Source organism: Rana temporaria, chromosome 3 (genome assembly GCF_905171775.1).
Source record: "Rana temporaria chromosome 3, aRanTem1.1, whole genome shotgun sequence".
In the NCBI taxonomy this organism is placed as follows: domain Eukaryota; kingdom Metazoa; phylum Chordata; class Amphibia; order Anura; family Ranidae; genus Rana; species Rana temporaria.
Window position 1 is genome coordinate 348,415,267 of NC_053491.1, and position 19,248 is coordinate 348,434,514.

At 45.1% G+C, this 19,248-nt stretch overlaps 1 protein-coding gene across 3 annotated transcripts in view; it reads right to left on the reverse strand.

The window, feature by feature from the left end:
* The window catches only part of ANO2 (anoctamin 2), a 315,904-nt gene that overhangs the window by 30,433 nt on the left and 266,223 nt on the right, over nucleotides 1–19,248 (reverse strand). For all 3 annotated transcript variants that reach the window (XM_040345150.1, XM_040345151.1, XM_040345152.1), the window contains 2 exons: nucleotides 4,517–4,669; nucleotides 3,779–3,831 (listed from right to left, as the gene is read on the reverse strand). In XM_040345150.1, coding sequence (XP_040201084.1) covers nucleotides 3,779–3,831; nucleotides 4,517–4,669 — 206 coding nt within the window. The remainder of the gene's footprint in view (nucleotides 1–3,778; nucleotides 3,832–4,516; nucleotides 4,670–19,248) is intronic.

Sequence of the window (19,248 nt, forward strand, 5' to 3'; positions counted from 1 at the left end):
GGCAGGGGGGCGCACTGCGGCCCCCCCCCACCTCAGAGCACCCTGTCCCCATGTTGATGAGGACAGGGCCCCTTCCCGACAACCCTGGCCGTTGGTTGTCGGGGTATGCGGGCGGGAGGCTTATCGGAATCTGGGAGCCCCCTTTAATAAGGGGGCCCCCAGATACCGGCCCCCCACCCTAAGTGAATGAGTATGGGGTACATCGTACCCCTACCCATTCACCTGCAAGAAAAGTGGTAAAAACACAAATAAACCACACAGTGTATTAAAATATTTTATTTTTCTGCTCCGGAGGCCGCCCCCTGTCTTCTTTATTAGCTCTTTTACCAGGGGGGGCTTCTTCTTTGACGTCTTCGGGTGGGTGGGGGCCGCCGTCTGGTTCTCTTCCACCGCCGGGGGGGGGTGGCTTTTAAAAAAGCCCCCACCCCCCCGGCGGGTTTCCTCCGGCGTCTTCGGCGGGGCTCTTCTTCTTCCGCTATCCCGACGGGTCTTCTCAACTCTCCGGGGTTCTCCTTCTGTCTTCGCCGCTCTCCGTTGTTGACTCGTCGCACCCCGGTTCTTCGTCTCGCTGTCCGGTGTCTTCTTCCGTGATGTACGTCTTCTCCTTCCGTGCTGTGATGAGTTCTTCTTCCGTGCTGTGACGTCATGTTCTTCACTTCTCTCCTTCTCCCGATGTTGCCACGCCGGTCCTCCTCGCTGAAATGACGGATGCGCGCCTTGCATCGGACCTATATAGGCCTCACAGTCCCATCATGCTCTGTACCTACCCATGTGATACCTACCCACGTGGGTAGGTATCACATGGGTAGGTACAGAGCATGATGGGACTGTGAGGCCTATATAGGTCCGATGCAAGGCGCGCATCCGTCATTTCAGCGAGGAGGACCGGCGTGGCAACATCGGGAGAAGGAGAGAAGTGAAGAACATGACGTCACAGCACGGAAGAAGAACTCATCACAGCACGGAAGGAGAAGACGTACATCACGGAAGAAGACACCGGACAGCGAGACGAAGAACCGGGGTGCGACGAGTCAACAACGGAGAGCGGCGAAGACAGAAGGAGAACCCCGGAGAGTTGAGAAGACCCGTCGGGATAGCGGAAGAAGAAGAGCCCCGCCGAAGACGCCGGAGGAAACCCGCCGGGGGGGTGGGGGCTTTTTTAAAAGCCACCCCCCCCGGCGGTGGAAGAGAACCAGACGGCGGCCCCCACCCACCCGAAGACGTCAAAGAAGAAGCCCCCCCTGGTAAAAGAGCTAATAAAGAAGACAGGGGGCGGCCTCCGGAGCAGAAAAATAAAATATTTTAATACACTGTGTGGTTTATTTGTGTTTTTACCACTTTTCTTGCAGGTGAATGGGTAGGGGTACGATGTACCCCATACTCATTCACTTAGGGTGGGGGGCCGGTATCTGGGGGCCCCCTTATTAAAGGGGGCTCCCAGATTCCGATAAGCCTCCCGCCCGCATACCCCGACAACCAACGGCCAGGGTTGTCGGGAAGGGGCCCTGTCCTCATCAACATGGGGACAGGGTGCTCTGAGGTGGGGGGGGGCCGCAGTGCGCCCCCCTGCCCCAGAGCACCCAACCCCCCCATGTTGAGGGCATGCAGCCTGGTACGGCTCAGGAGGGGGGGGGGGCGCTCGCTCGTCCCCACTCCCTTCCTGGCTGGCCGGGTAACGTGCTTTGGATACGGGTCTGGTATGGATTGTAGGGGGACCCCCTACGCCGTTTTTTCCGGCGTAGGGGGGCTCTCCTTACAACCCATAACAGACCTAAGGGCCCGGTATGCTCCTGAGGGGGGACCCATGCCGGATTTTTATTTAAAATCCGGCGGGGACTTCCCCTTCAGGATTCATAACAAACGCCGCACACGTGTAGAATTGGCGGGAATCCAAGTCGGATCTCCCGTCGCTTCTATGACGGCTCTGTATCCATCGCGGCAAGCCAGCTCGGCGCTGGCTCCCGCGATGGGGCTCGTAGGTGCTCAATCTCGCTGAGAAAGAGAGCGAGATTGACACAAAATCGGGTTCACCTACTGTAAGTAAAAAAATTAAGACATTTTAAAAACGTAGCCTTTTAATAACCTGTAGTAAACTCTAATTAGTTTTATCAACAAATGAATCCCTTTATTCCGTTTTTTTATCATTTGTATGCACACTCATCAAATTTGTGTTCATTTGTGTTTGTAGCACCAAAAATAAAATTCTACCAGAAACATTACTCTAATGCCTTTATAAAATGAACAAATAAATAATAATTAATACAATTTAATTATTATTTCATTATGATTTAATACATATATAATTAATACAATTTGTAGTTCATCCTACTTAGTTTTTTTTAATTTGTGGTTAAATTGATCAAATTCGCAACTTGAGTCCTGCATAAAAGCTACCATTGTATTATTCATTGATAAAAATCAATTTTATGTGTGAAAACATATATTTTTTAAAACAACATTTTAGCCCCTTATGAAAACGTAGTAAACTCGATTTTTATTTCCTCCCCCTAGCTAACTTTTTTTGCACACAAATGTTTAAATTTGTGTCGGGGGCACACTTAGGGTTCCTTGTCTTGGATACTAGAGGATCTTCTCCCAACACTGACTCTGCAGATGCTAGGAGGTATGACTGTATCCCATCTAATGACTGTACTGATATTAGGGGGTGTGACTGCATCCCATCTAATAACTGTACTGATATTAGTGGGTGTGACTCATGCAATAAGGGTACTGGCACTAAGAGGTGTAAATGCAAGGTGTAATTGCATCTCATCCAATAAGTGGGTGTTGACACTAGGTGGTATGACAGCATCTCATCCAATAACTGGGCTGACACTAGTTTACCTGTATTCCAACCACTAACCAGACTTATGCTGAGAGGTGTGACTGCAAATTATTCACTGTATTTTTTTCAAGGAGTATCTGCAAAGCATGCAATAATTGTAGTAATTTGGGGAAAGTTTGTTATAAAGCAGCTGCCTACTGTATCTAACCTAAAATCTATGGCCCGGATTCACAAAGTCTTACGCCGACGTATCTAATGATACGCCGCGTAAGTCCACGGATGTGCCGTCGTATCTATGCGCTTGATTCTGCAAAGAATCTGAATTTCGACTCCATCCGACCGACGTAAGTCTCCTACGCCGTCGTATCTTTGGCGCATATTTACGCTGGCCTCTAGGGGCGCTTCCATTGATTTACACATCGAATATGTAAATGACCTAGATACGCCGATTCACGAACGTACTTGCGCCCGTCGCAGTAAGCTACGCCGTTTACGTAAGGCGTACGTCCGGCATAAAGATCAACCACCAAATAGCAGGTGTAAGTCATTTTAGGGTATGGACGTCGGAACAGCCGTCGGATCTTACGTGGTTTGCGTAAGTTGTACGTGAATGGGGCTGGGCGTAGGTTACGTTCACGTCGAAGGCATTGAGCCCTCGTATCTTAGGGAGTATATGCGATGTGATTCTGAGCATGCGCGCGCATGCGCCGTTCGTTCGGCCCTTCATTTACATGGGGTCACGCTTCATTGTAATACATCACGCCCACTACCTGCCTACTTTGAATTAGGCAGGCTTACGCCGGCACATTTACGCTACGCCGCCGTAACTTAGGGAGCAAGTGCTTTGTGAATACTGGTCTTGCCTCTCTATGTTACGTCGGCGTATCGCATATGAGCTGCGCTACGCCCGCTCAAATATACGTCGCTCTACCTGAATCCGACTATATGTCTTTTTCTTTGAAAAGCCCAAAGTGGTCATCTTTTGATACTCACATTTATGATGACTGCAAATTTTCCAATTCCACTTAAAATATTGTACCAAATACCTGCAATAGAAGTGAAAATATATACACTTAGGTTTTATGTACTCAGAACCTAACCTGACCTATAAATCTCTGCATACAAAATGTGGTAACCAATAATAGTTAGATTTGACCTTTGTCATTTGACTATAGTAACCTCATATTTGTTCACTCTCTATGGATTAGAGTACAATGCAAAGTCATTGTACTGTTTTTACAAATAAACCTGTGTGCCCACACTGTGCCCACTATTGCTTGTCAAAAAGTCTTATTGATATCTATTGATTCTTAGAAATACCAATAAAAAGCTAGAGGGTATGGCCAACAGAATCAGTCAATTGGACATGTGTTTATTAAAATTTGATACTTGTAAACAGGACAGGTACCAATGTGGTACCCAAAACCTACACCACAAAACAATTATCTCTGGGTACCTGTTTCATTACAAGTCACTTTAAACAGTGATAAAGATTTCAACTTATGCCCTGTTATTCATTTTTATTGAGACAGAAAATTAAAGAAAATCTTAAATGTTTTAGTTGTCATTGGAACAATAGTAGAGGGGAGATGTTGCCCTACTCCGACCCCTTCTTTTCTTACTTTGCCAAATCATTTCAGTATGAACACACTTTGTCCACTCAATCCAGAATTAGAAAAAAAATATCTGGAGTTCCACTTTAACAATAGTGTTTGTAATATCACAACATACCTATATCTTTAGCGCGAACAGCATCTGGTCTTCTTAACTCTGCTACAAACTTTTTTGCATCGAGCCGCACTTCTATAATGTTATTGAGCAGAGCAAAGAGTGGAGCCAAAGGAAACGATGCCACAAACAAAGTCACAAAGCCAAATTGGATTACTAGACAAAAGACAGAAGGGAAGAAAAGCAATTAAGGATCAATTCCAGGCAGAAATAAAAATATGCCATCCCGTTATGTATTCCTTTAAAAACACCAGTGAATGTTTTTTTTAAGTGTGGTTAGGGCCAGCACTTGAATGTTTTTTGATACCAGCATCAGTTAATCCTTGTTCAACAGGACGGAGAGGAAGGACCAGTTCTAGGCTCAGCTGCAGTGTACATGTACTTACAGTAGACGTAGGCAGTGAAAGGAGCAATGACTTTATCACTGTGCTGCTGCTCCCTCACTGTCCAATCAGAAGCTGAGTGTAAGAATTTTACCAAGCTATTTTGATGCTGTAATGAAGGTCAATGACCAGGATGTGCTGTCTACCAGGGGTACACTGATAAAAAATCTGATTACATGGAATTACATGGAATTACAATTATTTTTGCAGGTAAAACATTTCTACAGTCAATGGAGTATGGTGTGAAAATTTATCTGGATTTCAGAATGTTTAGAATTGGTTTTAGAATTCATCTCCTTAAAATTTGCTTTTATTTGATCTCTTTGCACATTCACCATCTAATCAGAAATTGGACAAGTAAAAATGTGTCCAAGCTATGCCGCTGCTACAAAGGAGGTTTAGGGCCAGAATGTGCTGTCTGCCAGGGATGCATGGATAACAAACCTGATTACACAGAATGACAGTTATTTTAACATATAAATAATTCCTAAATTAAATACTATATCATGTAAAATAAATACTCTATAAATACTTTAAATAATTTAATTAATATTTTCAGGATATTTACCATTGCTTTTACAATTCATCTCTCTAACACCTGCTCATATTTGATTCTTTTGCACAGTATTTAATAAACAGCCATAACAAGTGATAAGCCATAATATAAATAAATACATAGCCATAAATTAGAGGAAAGCCAATCAAAATTATTCTTAGAAATGTCCTTGTTTCTACTGTTTTCTTTTTAGAAACGTGATGGTCTTGTTTCCCAAAGATGTCCACTAATCTGCTTAAGAAGCAGAGATAATACAAACAAGTTGATGGGTTTTGAATAAGTTGATGGGTGGACTCATCTGATATAGAGATCCAGGGCATGAACGTCACAATTTCTGTATTTAGCAAGCAAGCAAAACTTGAAAGTCATGTCAACAGACTACACTATAAATAGTATTCCATTTCAGTTAAAAATACTGATGTTGTCTCCCATATTGTATGCTTTTAGGCAGGATACTTGAGAGGTAACATGCGAAACACATGCGAAATGTTAAAACAATCGAGGAGAACAACCGTAGCCTAATGGTCAGGCGTCAATACCAGGTTTCACCTGCAGGTGGCAATACCAGGTTTCACCTGCATGTGGCAGATGAAATTTGTTTTTACAGTCAGGGTAATGTGTAAGGAGCAGGAGAGGCCATGAGCTAACATGGACTTTTGGCCTTTAGAGTCTAAAAGAAAAGGGATTTTGGACTGTACTGCCCTACGTTTGTATTGCAGCACCCGAGTTTTTCCTGCCTTATTTCCCTGGGAATACCAGGGTAGTTTTATTTTTCTCAGGTAGAAGTCATAGCTACTCTGTAGTTGCGAGCTTAGGTCAGACCTGAGTTTGCGTAGTTCCGCATGGACGGCTTCTGAGGGATCTAGTTTGTTGCATGTTTCTAGGGATCTTATTTTATCTAGGAATGTGTTAAGGGTTGCATTGCGTTTTTTCCTTTCCCGGGCTCCCAGTTTCAGAAGTGTCCCTCGAGTGACTGACTTGTGAGCATTCCAAGGCATGGTGGAGTTAGAGACAGAACCAGTGTTGAGAGTAAAGTACTCCCTAATCACAGTTCTGACCTTTACCTACTGTCCTTGGCACTAAGCAGGGAGGAATTTAATCTCCACAATTTATATGGTGTGGTGGGCGGTGACGTGGCGGGTGTAATAGTTACCAGGGTATGGTCAGACCATGACCTCACCCATATGGAGGAGGCAGATATGGATTGTAGAAGTACTTTGGAGGTCAGGAACAAGTGGATTCTGTAGCAGGTCCTCTGGGAATTTGAATAGAAGGTGGAAACCTTCTCCAAGGGTCGTAAAAATCCTCTAAAGCCCTGTACACATGATCGGTTTGTCCAATGAAAACAGACCGATGGACTGTTTTCATCAGTCAAACCGATGGTGTGTGGGCCCCATCGGTTTGTTTTCCATCGGTTAAAAAAAATATAACATGTTTTAAATTTTTCCTATGGATAAAAAACTGATAGAAAAAAGTGATCGTCTGTGTGGAAGTCCATCGGTCAAAAATCCATACATGCTCTCAATCAAGTCGACGCATGCTCGGAAGCATTGAACTTCATTTTTCTCAGCATGTCGTAGTGTTTTACATCACCGCGTTTGGACACGATCAGATTTTTGACCGATGGTGTGTAGGCAAAAAAAATGCATCGGATTAGATTTCATCAGATATCCGATCGTGTGTACATGGCTTTAGAGTACAAAAGAGAAAAGAGCGGTGGAAGCATCTAGTGATCGGTCTAGCAACCTACCGGAGGGATCTTATTTTATATGCAACATGGTGAAGGATACCGTAGAGAATACCGCAATCATAACTCCTCTTATTTTTTTGTTCATTTGTGAGTCTAAGGTACGTGGTAACAGTTTGTGTGCGCAGTGCGGTGAGTTGACCTAGGAAAAGTGTGTTTCCTGAATACATAGTATATCAATGTTTTGGGCAATTGGTTCCCTGCATAACAGGGATCTTTTAAATTAACTATTTAAGACCTTAACATTTAGGGAAATTATTTTGAGTGCCGTGAGGATAGATTGTCATATAAATCTCGGGGACCAGAAGTGCAGTTACAATGTTTACATGTAGATGAAATGTAAGAAAAAGTGACTTCTACAAAGTAATCACATACGTTGTAGAGGCTACATAGTTTTAGTAAACAATGCTGTTATAAAAACAACTGTATATTAGAGTAACCTGAAAAGTGCTGTGTGCCTTGCACACTTTAGCAGTAGGGCGAGGAGAGTCAACCAACGTGGAAGCTTGAGATTATGCATATGATATCCAGCTGAACTTAGAGATGACCATGATAGGTTATCCCTGGGCAGTAGCAGACCTGTGAACTAGGGTTTATCCTTTTTGGCCCATATAGTAGAGATCTTAGAAGATGTCTTTTTCGAGGGAGTCTGTGATGGTGGGTTAGGGATAATGCCCCAGTTATGCAAGTGTTTAATCCCAGCCTTAGGTGATAGAGACTTGCTGCCTTTGGTACATGACTAGCTTAGTAGCTTAGTAGGAAACCCCCACCTGTATGTAATCTTATGCTCCATAAGAAGTGACTGGTGCAAATGTTTTGCGTGCCTGTGAAGTAACTGCATATATGTCGTTATAGAATGTAATGTTGGAGAACGGCTCAGGGAGAGTGCCCATGGATATTGCAGCTCTCATGGTGTGCTCTTTAAAGTGGAAGAAACGGATTCGGACCAGAATATCTTTGGGCAGGAATTCAGGCAAGTGTTGCGACTTATGAATCCCCTAGGCCCTACCTATGAGTAGATCTTGTAATGTAAGCGTTGGTATAATTTTGTGGATTAACTGGTGCAGATAGGGGACTATCTACTCAGGTGTTATTGCCTCTGGTACTCCCCTGATTTTAATGATGTTCTGCCTGGAGCGGTCCTCCAGGTCAGCTGCTTTTAGGCACAGTTGATGGATGGCCTCAGAATGTTCATCCTGAATGTCCACTTTAAAGGTTGCAAATGCTGCTAAAGATGGAGTGGGGATAGCAGCATCTGTGGGACTACAGAGCTCAGTGCCATTTTGTCTCTTTACAGGGGGAGGCTTTGTGGGAGAGTGAGCCGGAAACTTTGTAGACCTCTTACCTCTGTCTGTAGGGGAAGTAGCTGGGTGGGATTTCAGCTCATCAGCTTCTCCCATGTCTGAGACAGGGTCTCTGATATATGCAGGCACAGTCGGCGGTGGCGGTGATGGGGTGGCTCTGTCCCGGCTGGTGCCATCTTGGGCTGGCGACTGAGAAGGCTGCACGTAATAGTCGAGTAGCCTGTGCGATCCTCTCGAGCTGGATCTCTGGTGGGAAATACTCAGGGGGTTGTGAGGTGGCAGTCACCCCTAGTTAGGTGTGGAGAGGTGCTTGGATGGGCCGCTGGATGGTGCTGTGAGGCTCTGTGGAGTAGCGGAGCTCCGTGTTCAGGCGACCATACTCTGTGGCCAGTAACTTGGACTTTTGAATTCCAAAAGCACTGAGAAAAACTTTCCTCAGAAATTAAAGTTTATATTTAAACCACATACTACACTTTCAGTTTTTTTTTTTTACAAGCTTTTTTGTTTTCCTACATTTACAGCACTAATAGCATATAGTATTTATACATGTTAAGGCAAGCACATTGCAGACTGACAGTTACTATATAGAAACAATTTTACAACTGATATGGAACCTGAAAAGAAAAACAACTTGGCATCACCTCCCAAAAGAGCCTTAGTAAATCATTTTGGCACGAACGGCACAACATGTGAGATCAAATGTAATGTGGCACCAATAGACTTGTGCTGGCAGACACAAAGGAATTTTCTGCATTAGGCAGTGCACTTGTGAACATTATGCGAACCACTTATCTTAACCTCGCTGGGTTAACAAAAGTGTTTTTCCTAATCTGGCCTCTATCTCTTTGCACACAGGAAAATCGAAGCGTCCCGTGTGATTATTTCATGAGCTTATTAAGGCTATGTTTTAGAGCTAAGGATGTTGGCATCTCTTCATCATGCCAAGGGCACCACTTGACAAGTTTAAATTTGGCCGGCTGTCAACTGAACAAAAAAGGATTTTCAGAATGAGTCCTATAGACTTTTATATGCTGAAACTGCCAATGTTGAGTTATGATTTTACAATTTCAAATATTTTACATGTCAACGGGAAATAATTATTTTGTAAGAATCGTGACTGTAACATCTATGTCTAAAAATGAAAAAAGTTAAGTATCATGAAGCTTCGCATTTGGCATGGGTAGTGAATTGGTGTGTGCCTCAAAAGAAGCCATGGGTCCACTGGAAGGGCTTGTATGGCTTGTACAGACATCCCACAGACCGGGAAAGGGCACCCAATGGTGGGTGCCACTCATAGGTGTGCGCAGCCTATTGCATTTGGGTGTGCACCCCAATGATCAAACACTTAGTACCGATCACTCATGATGAATGGGAAGGGGCCGGTAAGTTACATATTTACCGGCCCCTTCCCCAATTTATCCTAAAACATCCCTGCAACAACAGCTGGAGGGAGAGGAGAGTAGGGAAGCCAGAAGCGCTGCGGGGGGCAGTAGGGGGAATCTGTGCTGTACAGGGTGATTAGGGTGTGCCTGGGCACACTTGGCACACCCTGTGTGCACACCTATGGTGCCACTTTATGGACTACCAAAAAGATCTTTAAAACTACTAATATTTCACCATATCTGAGCCCTTTAACTCCAATTCTGGGCACACCGGCTTTTCAACCAGGTCTGACTGTAACGGCTCTGGTGAAAGGAGTGGACCACAACTCCGGTTAGCAAGGACTTCAATGCAATTCTCTATATGAGAATTCAGTATTGGACCCCAGGCATCACTCCACACAAACAGGAGTTTGGGGGTTCTCTACATCATCTCTCTCTCACATAAAGGAATGTGTTGAGCTTCTAGGGATGATCGCATTACAACATGCGACCAGAGCCTAGCATTAAAAGATATGATTCACTAGGAGATTCCAATGCACAGATGTATGCCAGTGATTATCAGTTAACATACAGTAGTGCATTAGGCCACTAAGGGTGCAGGTATGAAATAGCTTCAACCCTTAACATAGAAAAGTTTAGAGTGAACATGTTCAGTAACTTAGGGCATGGGCCCTTTAACAATTAAGAACTTATGTCAGGCACGTAGCATATGAGAATACCGTATGCAATAGCAGTTTACTTTAGAGAGACAACTTTAGCATAAAGGAATTAGAAGTGTATGTCCCTTTAAGATATTGCGCAGCAAACAGCCAAAACACAACAGTCAGTCCCAAGTAGTAAGATGATAGGAAATAAGCCAGCGTTAAGTATAGGAATTGTATAACAGCAATATGTGTAGCAGATCTTCTTAAGGCACTACAAGTAACACAATGTTTACTTATCCGTTTGCAGGGATCATGGGATTCTGTAGTGTAGGGTGTCAGCAAGAAGAACTCCTAGGTTGTCCACAGCGATGGCAGCCTGGACGTAGTGAAGGTCTCTGATAGCTGGCCATAATGTTGCTGTCTCGCTTGAAATCCAGGTGTGGAATAAGTTGGTACCTGTCTTGTAGCATGGCCTGTATGGCTGACAATAATAGAACAAAGTCTCTATTTCAATTGAATGCCTTTATAGGCAGGTAACAGGTGCAGTGCATAAGCACTGATGCAAGGCAGGGCAGCGGTGATGTGCGGCGCACTTCCCCGTTACAGGCTGGAACGTACACAGTGCCGAGTGATGACGTCAGCGCCTGTTACACTGACAGACTCTTGCTTTAATGCTTTACTACAACGGGGCTCTATTAGGCTCTTACATTTCTCAGTGGGCAATTGTTTGATGACGAGTAGAGAGATTGAATGTAATTTTTCATAAGATTTTGATTTTTTTTTTGTTGTAAACAGCTCAGTACTTTCCTTCAATCGCTGCCAATAACATTTACGGTAGTACGTGTACTGTCTATGTTTGAAAAATGATGTTTAAAGGGGGAAGCACTGAAACATTCGCTGTCATATCTCTATGCTTTGCGGATTGGACTGGAAGCTCCACAAGAACTTGCTTTCCTATAATCGTGGGAAAGAGATCTGGGGGTTTTATTCTCTCAGAAGGATAGGATTTTATTGTTCGCTCACAAGGCCTCATTGGCGAGTAGGTATCAAGGAGGAGGGTATGAAATCCTAGATGGTACAGAACACACTACATCGGTTATTACCTCAGGTATCTGGTCTGTTGGCGATGCCTGGACTCTGAGGGCACTATGTTACACATTTTTTCGGAATGTCCAGGGCTGACGGAGTTCTGGACAATGGTTGCTGAAATTGTTAAAACAATCACAGGTGTCTGTTGGTTAAAACCCGGCAGTTTTTTTTATTACATGACCCCCCCTTATCTAATACCCGTGTTTCCCCGAAAATAAGCCCGGGTCTTATATTAATTATGCCAACAAAAGACACAGTAGGGCTTATTTTCGGGGTAGGTCTTACTATGTAATGTGATGTCTTCTCTCCCCCTCTCCTTCCCTGCCTGTCAGGAATCCCCAGTGTGAACGGAGTTAAAATGCTAGTAAAATCCTATAATCCACTCTATTACAGTATTATATAATGTAAAATGTGTGTGTTTCTGTAATATAATTGTGCCAAATACCTTTGTTATAGAGCCGCTCTGTGCTTCTGTTACCCGCCGGAGCTCTCTTCCCCCGCAATTATATTACAGAAACGCACACATTGTACATTATATACTACTGTAATAGAGTGGATTATATGATTTTACAAGCATTTTTAACTAGGGCTTATTTTCAGGGTAGGGCTTATATTGCAGCCCTCCTGGAAAATAACACTAGGTCTTATTTTCAGGGTAGGTCTTATTTTTGGGGAAACAGGGTAAAAAATATAAAAACTCAGTTTTAAAACATCTGCTTACGGCAGCGAAGGTGTATATTCGGGCATTGTGGAAGAGTACTACCTCTCCAACTAGATCACACAGGTTTGCCAGGATAACAGAAATCCAACAAATGGAAAATCTTACTATGACGCTGAAAGAGCAAGATGAGAAATATCGTAAAATCTGGATATATTTTATCTATATGGAAAAGATCTTCCCAGTCTTTCAGCAGGAAATGGTCCACTTATTTGTCCTGTAGAGGTTATCTATGGGAAAGAAGAGGGGGGTCCTGCTTTTTTTTTTCTTTACTTATGTAGCACCCCCTTACTTTCAGTATGGGCACTACGCTAAAGTTAGTGGGGAATGGGAGAATTATTTTGCTCCCATTTGCAATTTGTTAAATTTGGGCTGCTGTCATTCCTGAACTGTCCTGTAGGTCAGTCTGCGCTCCAGGGGTGTTGTTTCGACCCCTGGACGACAGGTGGCGCTAGAGGGGTTCTGGCAGAGCCACTTTTCCCCAGCAGCCAATTAGAGGAGTTTTCCCTCGCAGAGCATGCTGGGGAGGAGTATATCTGTGGCAGACGCCATTTTCTTAGGTCCTTCGCGAGTTCCAGCTGCGGCACCCACCTTTAGGGTGTGCGCATCCAACGGACCCCGGCGATGGCCTACCAGGCCGGGGTTGCATTCTACGCAGAGTTCCATGTTCCTGAGAGGGGCCCCAGTGACTTACGGGGTCCCCAGTTCTATTGAAAGGATCCCAGACTGGGTGTCGCTCGATTGGGAGGTCGGCTTGAGGAGAACCCGGAGGCAGGTTGTCCAACAGGGCTTGAACGAACCATTGGGGATCTGGTGACCGGAATGCTGACAGGTATGCTTTGCTGTTATCCGGTGACCTAAGCTTAAATCTACTGGGAGGTTTCGCTCAATTTGTCCATTTAGCTCATTCAAAGTAATAGACCTGTGGCAGAGGCCCTAGAGCCAGGTCTGTAGCAGAGGCCTGTTCCTCCCAGCAATCTAAAGTGACATTTTGGCTGCCAGGCTCGTGTGAGAAGTCTGTCCGGGGGGCACTTCACCCACTCTGGCTAGAGTGGCGACGAACTGCAATTGATACTACTGAAAGCAGGATTGCTCGGTTCATATCCAGGCCTGATACTGCGAAATTCTCTCTTGCTTCATCACCCTTTTCTCCTCATTTGATGTTGATGTTGGTCATGTTGGGCCTGGAAATAAAGCATTTGAAAAACCTTTATTCATTGACTGGACATTCGCTCACTACTCTACTCATCAAAATACACCCTTAGACAACACTGAGGTAACTTAATATGCCGATCCCAACAACAATCATCGGCTCCTTCGGGGGTAGCGCTACACGTGGGGGCTCGTCCGGGATTTCGGCTGTTGCCATTGACAATGGAAAATTGTGAGTAGAAATTTACTGAAGAGCGAAGTGTCGTGTACTAAGAACTGTCCGGCTACGAGGGAGTTAACCTCGCTCAGCTAAGCTTGGGCGTACGTGCCGCATAGCACGCGCCTGCAACGCGTCCGGACAGGTTCCTCAAGTGGGAGGAGCCACCCTCCCCTGCGTGAGACGTGGGTATAGTTTCGCGCCAGAAAGAAACGCCCATCTTCATGCCACAAATCTGCAGAACCACCATTTTCCTTGTGAAGACCAGATTGCGTGAGTGATGTCTGCCTTCCTGCAACTGGGTGTTGCCCCTCCGTGACTGAGGCCCCCAACAACCTCGCCAAGGGTCCTCAGCATGTTTACACCGTCGGGAGTGTCTGTCACTGACACAGGTGTTCGTTTGACCTCAGAGGGACAGTTTGTGCTGTTGTCCAGCGGAGGAACGGAGATGCTCAAACTGACCTGTCCTCAGTGCGAGGAACTGTCCATCAAGATTCAGCCTTTCGCCCGATGCCAGAGATGCCAGGCCTATTTGTTCGTCGCCACATCACCCGTTAAGGGAGTACAGGGTGAATTTCATTACAGCTGCCGTCACCGCGGAGGAGGAGCCCACAAGGCCGGAGCCATCCCCATCAGTGGAGCTCGTAGAGCCGGAGGCTCCCGACATAGAGGTCATCTCGGTCTCATCAACCCTGACCTTGCAATCGTCTACCCCGTCATCTTGCTCTCCGGAGGTAAGCCCTATGACCGAAGATGACCCAACTAGTGTGACCAGTTTATCGGACTTGACAAAATTGCAGGCCGATACCACTTCGGAGGCCACCCCGTCCACAGCGATCTCCGTGTGGCATACCTCAGTCAAAGTGGGACCTGTTCCAGCCTCCCGCGGCTGCGGTCGAGGCCTACCCTCCAGCCACTCCTTGTCGGATCGGGCCAAAGATCCCACAGCCAAACCTTGCGGATATATACCTGCGGAGAAGCTGCACTCCTCCGAGCTTGATTCTGTGTCTGAAGATGAGGACACACTGGAAAGTTTATTTGAACCAAGGTTTCCAGAATCGCAAGGCCTTGGAGTATCTCTTGTCATTCCTGGTACTCGGAGCTCATCCCGTGGGTCTCAGCAGCCGTCAGTGAACGTTCCGCAGCTAACCTGGGGAGTCGGTGAATCCATTTCTGTTCCCCCTGTCTCACTCACCACCCCTGTGCCCCTTGTTGCTCCCGTATTGAGAAGGGCACTGGATGCTTTAGTGCTGCCGGGACGAGGAGACCGGCGTAACCTACCCAATTTGGCTCGCTTACAGCGTGTGGTGGTCCAACGGGTTGCTACAGAATTTGGATATGAATATCCATATGTGCCACCTTCTCTTTTGTCACAGATTGACCAAGAATGGGAAGCTTGGTGCCAGGAAGCCATTTGGTCATATTTAAGAGTACCCCGTATCCTTGTGGGTGCAGACCCGGGGCTGCCTCATTTGAAAGACAGATTTGGGGGATGCTACCGCGATTGGAGCTGGGGCCGGCATATCTGTGTAGACCGGGTTGTGTTGAAGTGTCCCAGGAAAGAGGATCAGACCTTCTCGGTCTCATCGACCACCGTAAGAGGGGACACCGTCATTCTGCCTGACCCCCGATTTTATAAGTAAAATACATGTAGGCTTTGCCTGACCTACTCACTTTGAGGAAGTTTTGGACGAGGATTTTCTTTGCCCCCCTTTTGTTTTTCTCCCAGTTTACCCCTTTCCCCCTGGCCCCTCCGGATCCACATCAGAACTATTGTGAAAAACTTTGGAGGGGTTGGGTTCAGTAAGTTAGAGAGGGGGTCCTTGCCATCTTCTCCGCAGCAGTACAGGAAGATTCCACAAGAAAGGAACTGTTCTGCCCTTTTACTTCCCTTTTACTGCTATTTCTTTGCGTTTGAACTGAACTGCCGCAGTACCAGCGCACTGACCGCTAGGGGCAGTGTTCTGCAATGTTACATTGCAGGACAGAAATTGTATTTCTTTTGTATTTTATATTCTTGCAACAGAGATTATTGCTCAAGCACTTACATTTAGGACTCTTTGGGAGGAGTGGAAACTTTGCGTTCAGACGTGAGCGTGCAGTTTCAATTCTGACCTTGAAGGTTGTACATAGATAGTGAATTATATTGATATGTAATGATGTATATTGTGTACTGGTATGTTTTTTTTGTTTTTTTGTTTTTTTTCCTATGCAGGTTTTTCTTTTCTGGACCCACCTACTATCAACACTGTGGAGAATGGGCAGCTAGATAGATAGGGTTGTGTATGTTTGTATGTCTTCTGTTATTTAAATTATGTCAATACTGTGATACAATGTTTGAATCCTGTTCTTCCTTCTTTTCCTCCTTTTTTTCTGTCTGGTTTAGCAAGTATCAGGCTGGCATTCAGGCTTGAATGCCTTAGGACATTGGGGACAGTGTCATTTCAAGTGGGGGGAGTATGTAGCTCCCCCTTACTTTCAGTATGGGCACTACGCTAAAGTTAGTGGGGAATGGGAGAATTATTTTGCTCCCATTTGCAATTTGTTAAATTTGGGCTGCTGTCATTCCTGAACTGTCCTGTAGGTCAGTCTGCGCTCCAGGGGTGTCGTTTCCACCCCTGGGCGACAGGTGACGCTAGAGGGGTTCTGGCAGAGCCACTTTTCCCCAGCAGCCAATTAGAGGAGTTTTCCCTCGCGGAGCATGCTGGGGAGGAGTATATCTGTGGCAGATGCCATTTTCCTAGGTCCTTCGCGGGTTCCAGGTGCGGCACCCACCTTTAGGGTGTGCGCATCCAACGGACCTCGGCGATGGCCTACCAGGCCGGGGGCGCATTCTACGCGAAGTTCAATGTTCCTGAGAGGGGCCCCAGTGACTTATGGGGTCCCCAGTTCTATTGGAAGGATCCCAGGCTGGGTGCCACTCGATTGGGGGGTCGGCTTGAGGAGTACCTGGAGGCAGGTTGTCCAACAGGGCTTGAGCGAACCATCGGGGATCTGGTGACCGGAATGCTGACAGGTACGCTTTGCTGTCATCCGGTGACCTATGCTTAAATCTACTGCGAGGATTTGCTCAATTCGTCCATTTAGCTCATTCAAAGTAATAGACCTGTGGAAGAGGCCCTAGAGCCAGGTCTGTAGCAGAGGCCTGTTTCTCCCAGCAATCTAAAGTGAAACTTTGGCTGCCAGGCTCGTGTGAGCAGTCTGTCCGGGGGGCACTTCACCCACTCTGGCTAGAGTGGCAACGAACTGCAATTGATACTACTGAGAGCAGGAGTGCTCGGTTCATATCTAGGCCTGATACTGCAAAATTCTCTCTTCTGCTTCATCACCCTTTTCTCCTCATTTGATGTTGATGTTGGCCATGTTGGGCCTGGAAATAAAGCATTTGAAAAACCTTTATTCATTGACTGGACATTCGCTCACTACTCTACTCATCAAAATACACCCTTAGACAACACTGAGGTAACTTAATATGAAGATCCCAACAACAATCAGCGGCTCCTTCGGGGGTAGCGCTACACTTCTTTTTAATTATTTTCTTCTCTTTCTATTCTGTGATGCTTAACCAGGGTTTTTCTTGGTTAAGGAAAATACAAGAAAAAGAGAAACTATGTTGCTTTTGATTGATTATAATAAAAGCTTGCTGAATTAATAAATTATTTAAAGGTAATATTGCCTAGCAGTATTTGTAATAGTAAACCTTATTAGCTATAAGATGGGCAAGACTCATAATAGATGTTATGTTTTGGCGGTCTTCTTGTATAACTGTAACACTGTTTCCGTGAAAATAAGAATTAATAAGAATAATAAAAAAAAGGGATAAATACAAATAAATGAATATAATGAAGAATAATAATAATAATAATAATAATAATAATAAGAATAAGAATAATAAAAGAAACAAAATGTCATGAAGATGTACGTGTGCTTTACACTTCTGTTTGAACTTAGTGCTATCTCCAAGCATGTGGGTAAATACACAAGTAAGGCTAGCCCCATATCAGTCCCAGGCCTCAGGGGAATTATTGGTAAAACAAACTCCTATGAGTCAGGTTACATGTTCAAGCGAAGTGACTCATTCTAGAGGCACCCCAGCAATCTGGCTCTGGACACTGCCTCGGCCCTTCAATGTATGTCATGAAGAAAGCCAGGAATGTAAATGCAAGGTGCCTAAAGCAAGGGTGCTTTTTACATTTCTCATTGCAGAAGGTGTTGATGTAATGACTACTTGCTTATCCCCATTGCCATGTGAACTGAATATACTAAAACCAGAATTCTGAACTAACGTTAATGTTTAAGTGGAACTCTGGTCAAACAGATAAATACACAGTTAAAATACATACATGAGTATCTGTGTGGCCGGCCAAAAAAATGTGCATTTGTGTCCAGAAAGTGCTGTAATTTTCACACTCTACCTCACTGCATAGCTAGGTGTTTGACCTCACTTTTCTCTGTTACACATAAGCCTTACAACTTGGTCACCTCCCCACCTAAAGCCTCGTACAACACGATATGATTGTTGGCAGGGCATTGTCTGTTGACAGACTGTTGTCCTAAAAGCTTACCGTTAGTACGCTCCTTTTAACAATTGTTGTCCAACTTTCGGCCAACAAATGTCGGATGATGTGCTAATAAATTTTTGGAGGACAATGGTTTGACGTCTGATTTTCGTGTAGTCAGTACACAAATCCGTCACACAAAAGTCGAAATTACAAACACGCATGCTCGGAATCAATGCTCACCAAACATGAAATTAGCAGAAGGGGCCCTAAGGGTGGCGCTCAAGAGCTTAAATTCCTCGTAGTACGTCACTACGTTCATGTTTGAGGCAAGACAATTGTGTACCGTTGGTATGCAAGACAAGATCCCTAAGTACGTTTCTATCTCTTATAAGCGTTTCAAGATTTATGTCAATTCTCCGGCCTGTACCCCACTAACTCACAATTCCAACAACGCAGAGTCACTACCAGGGCTTTTTTTCAGAGGGAATGCAATGAAATGCAGTTCGGGCACCTCCAGAACTGAATGTATGTAATGGCAAGGGGTAATGGGGCATGCTGGAGGGTCTAATAATAATGACTGCTGGGGGATATATTTTGGCTGCAGGGGATCTGTTTTTGTGGGGGCACCCATTGTTGCTTGGGAAATCTTATGCTGCTAGGGGGTCAATTGTTGCTGGGAGGGATCTACTGTTATGGGTGAGGTCTATTGTTTCTGGCCACTGGGTGGTATATTGATGTTGGCTGCTGGGAGATATGTTGTTTCTACTGGGGGGTCGTAATGTTGCTGGGGTGGATCTTTTGTTGCTGGTGGTATTTTGTTGTGGGGTTCAATTGTTGGATGGGGAATCTATTGTTTCTGGGAGATCTACTGTTGCTGGGGTGGAGTATATTGTTAGGTGGGGACTATTGCTGCTGGGGGATCTATTGCTGCTAAGTTGGGGTATATTGTTTCTGGGGTGATCTATTATTGTTGGGACAGTGTCCATTGTTGCTGGGGAGGTTCGTTGCTGTGTAGGGATCTATTGTTGCTGGGCAGTCTAT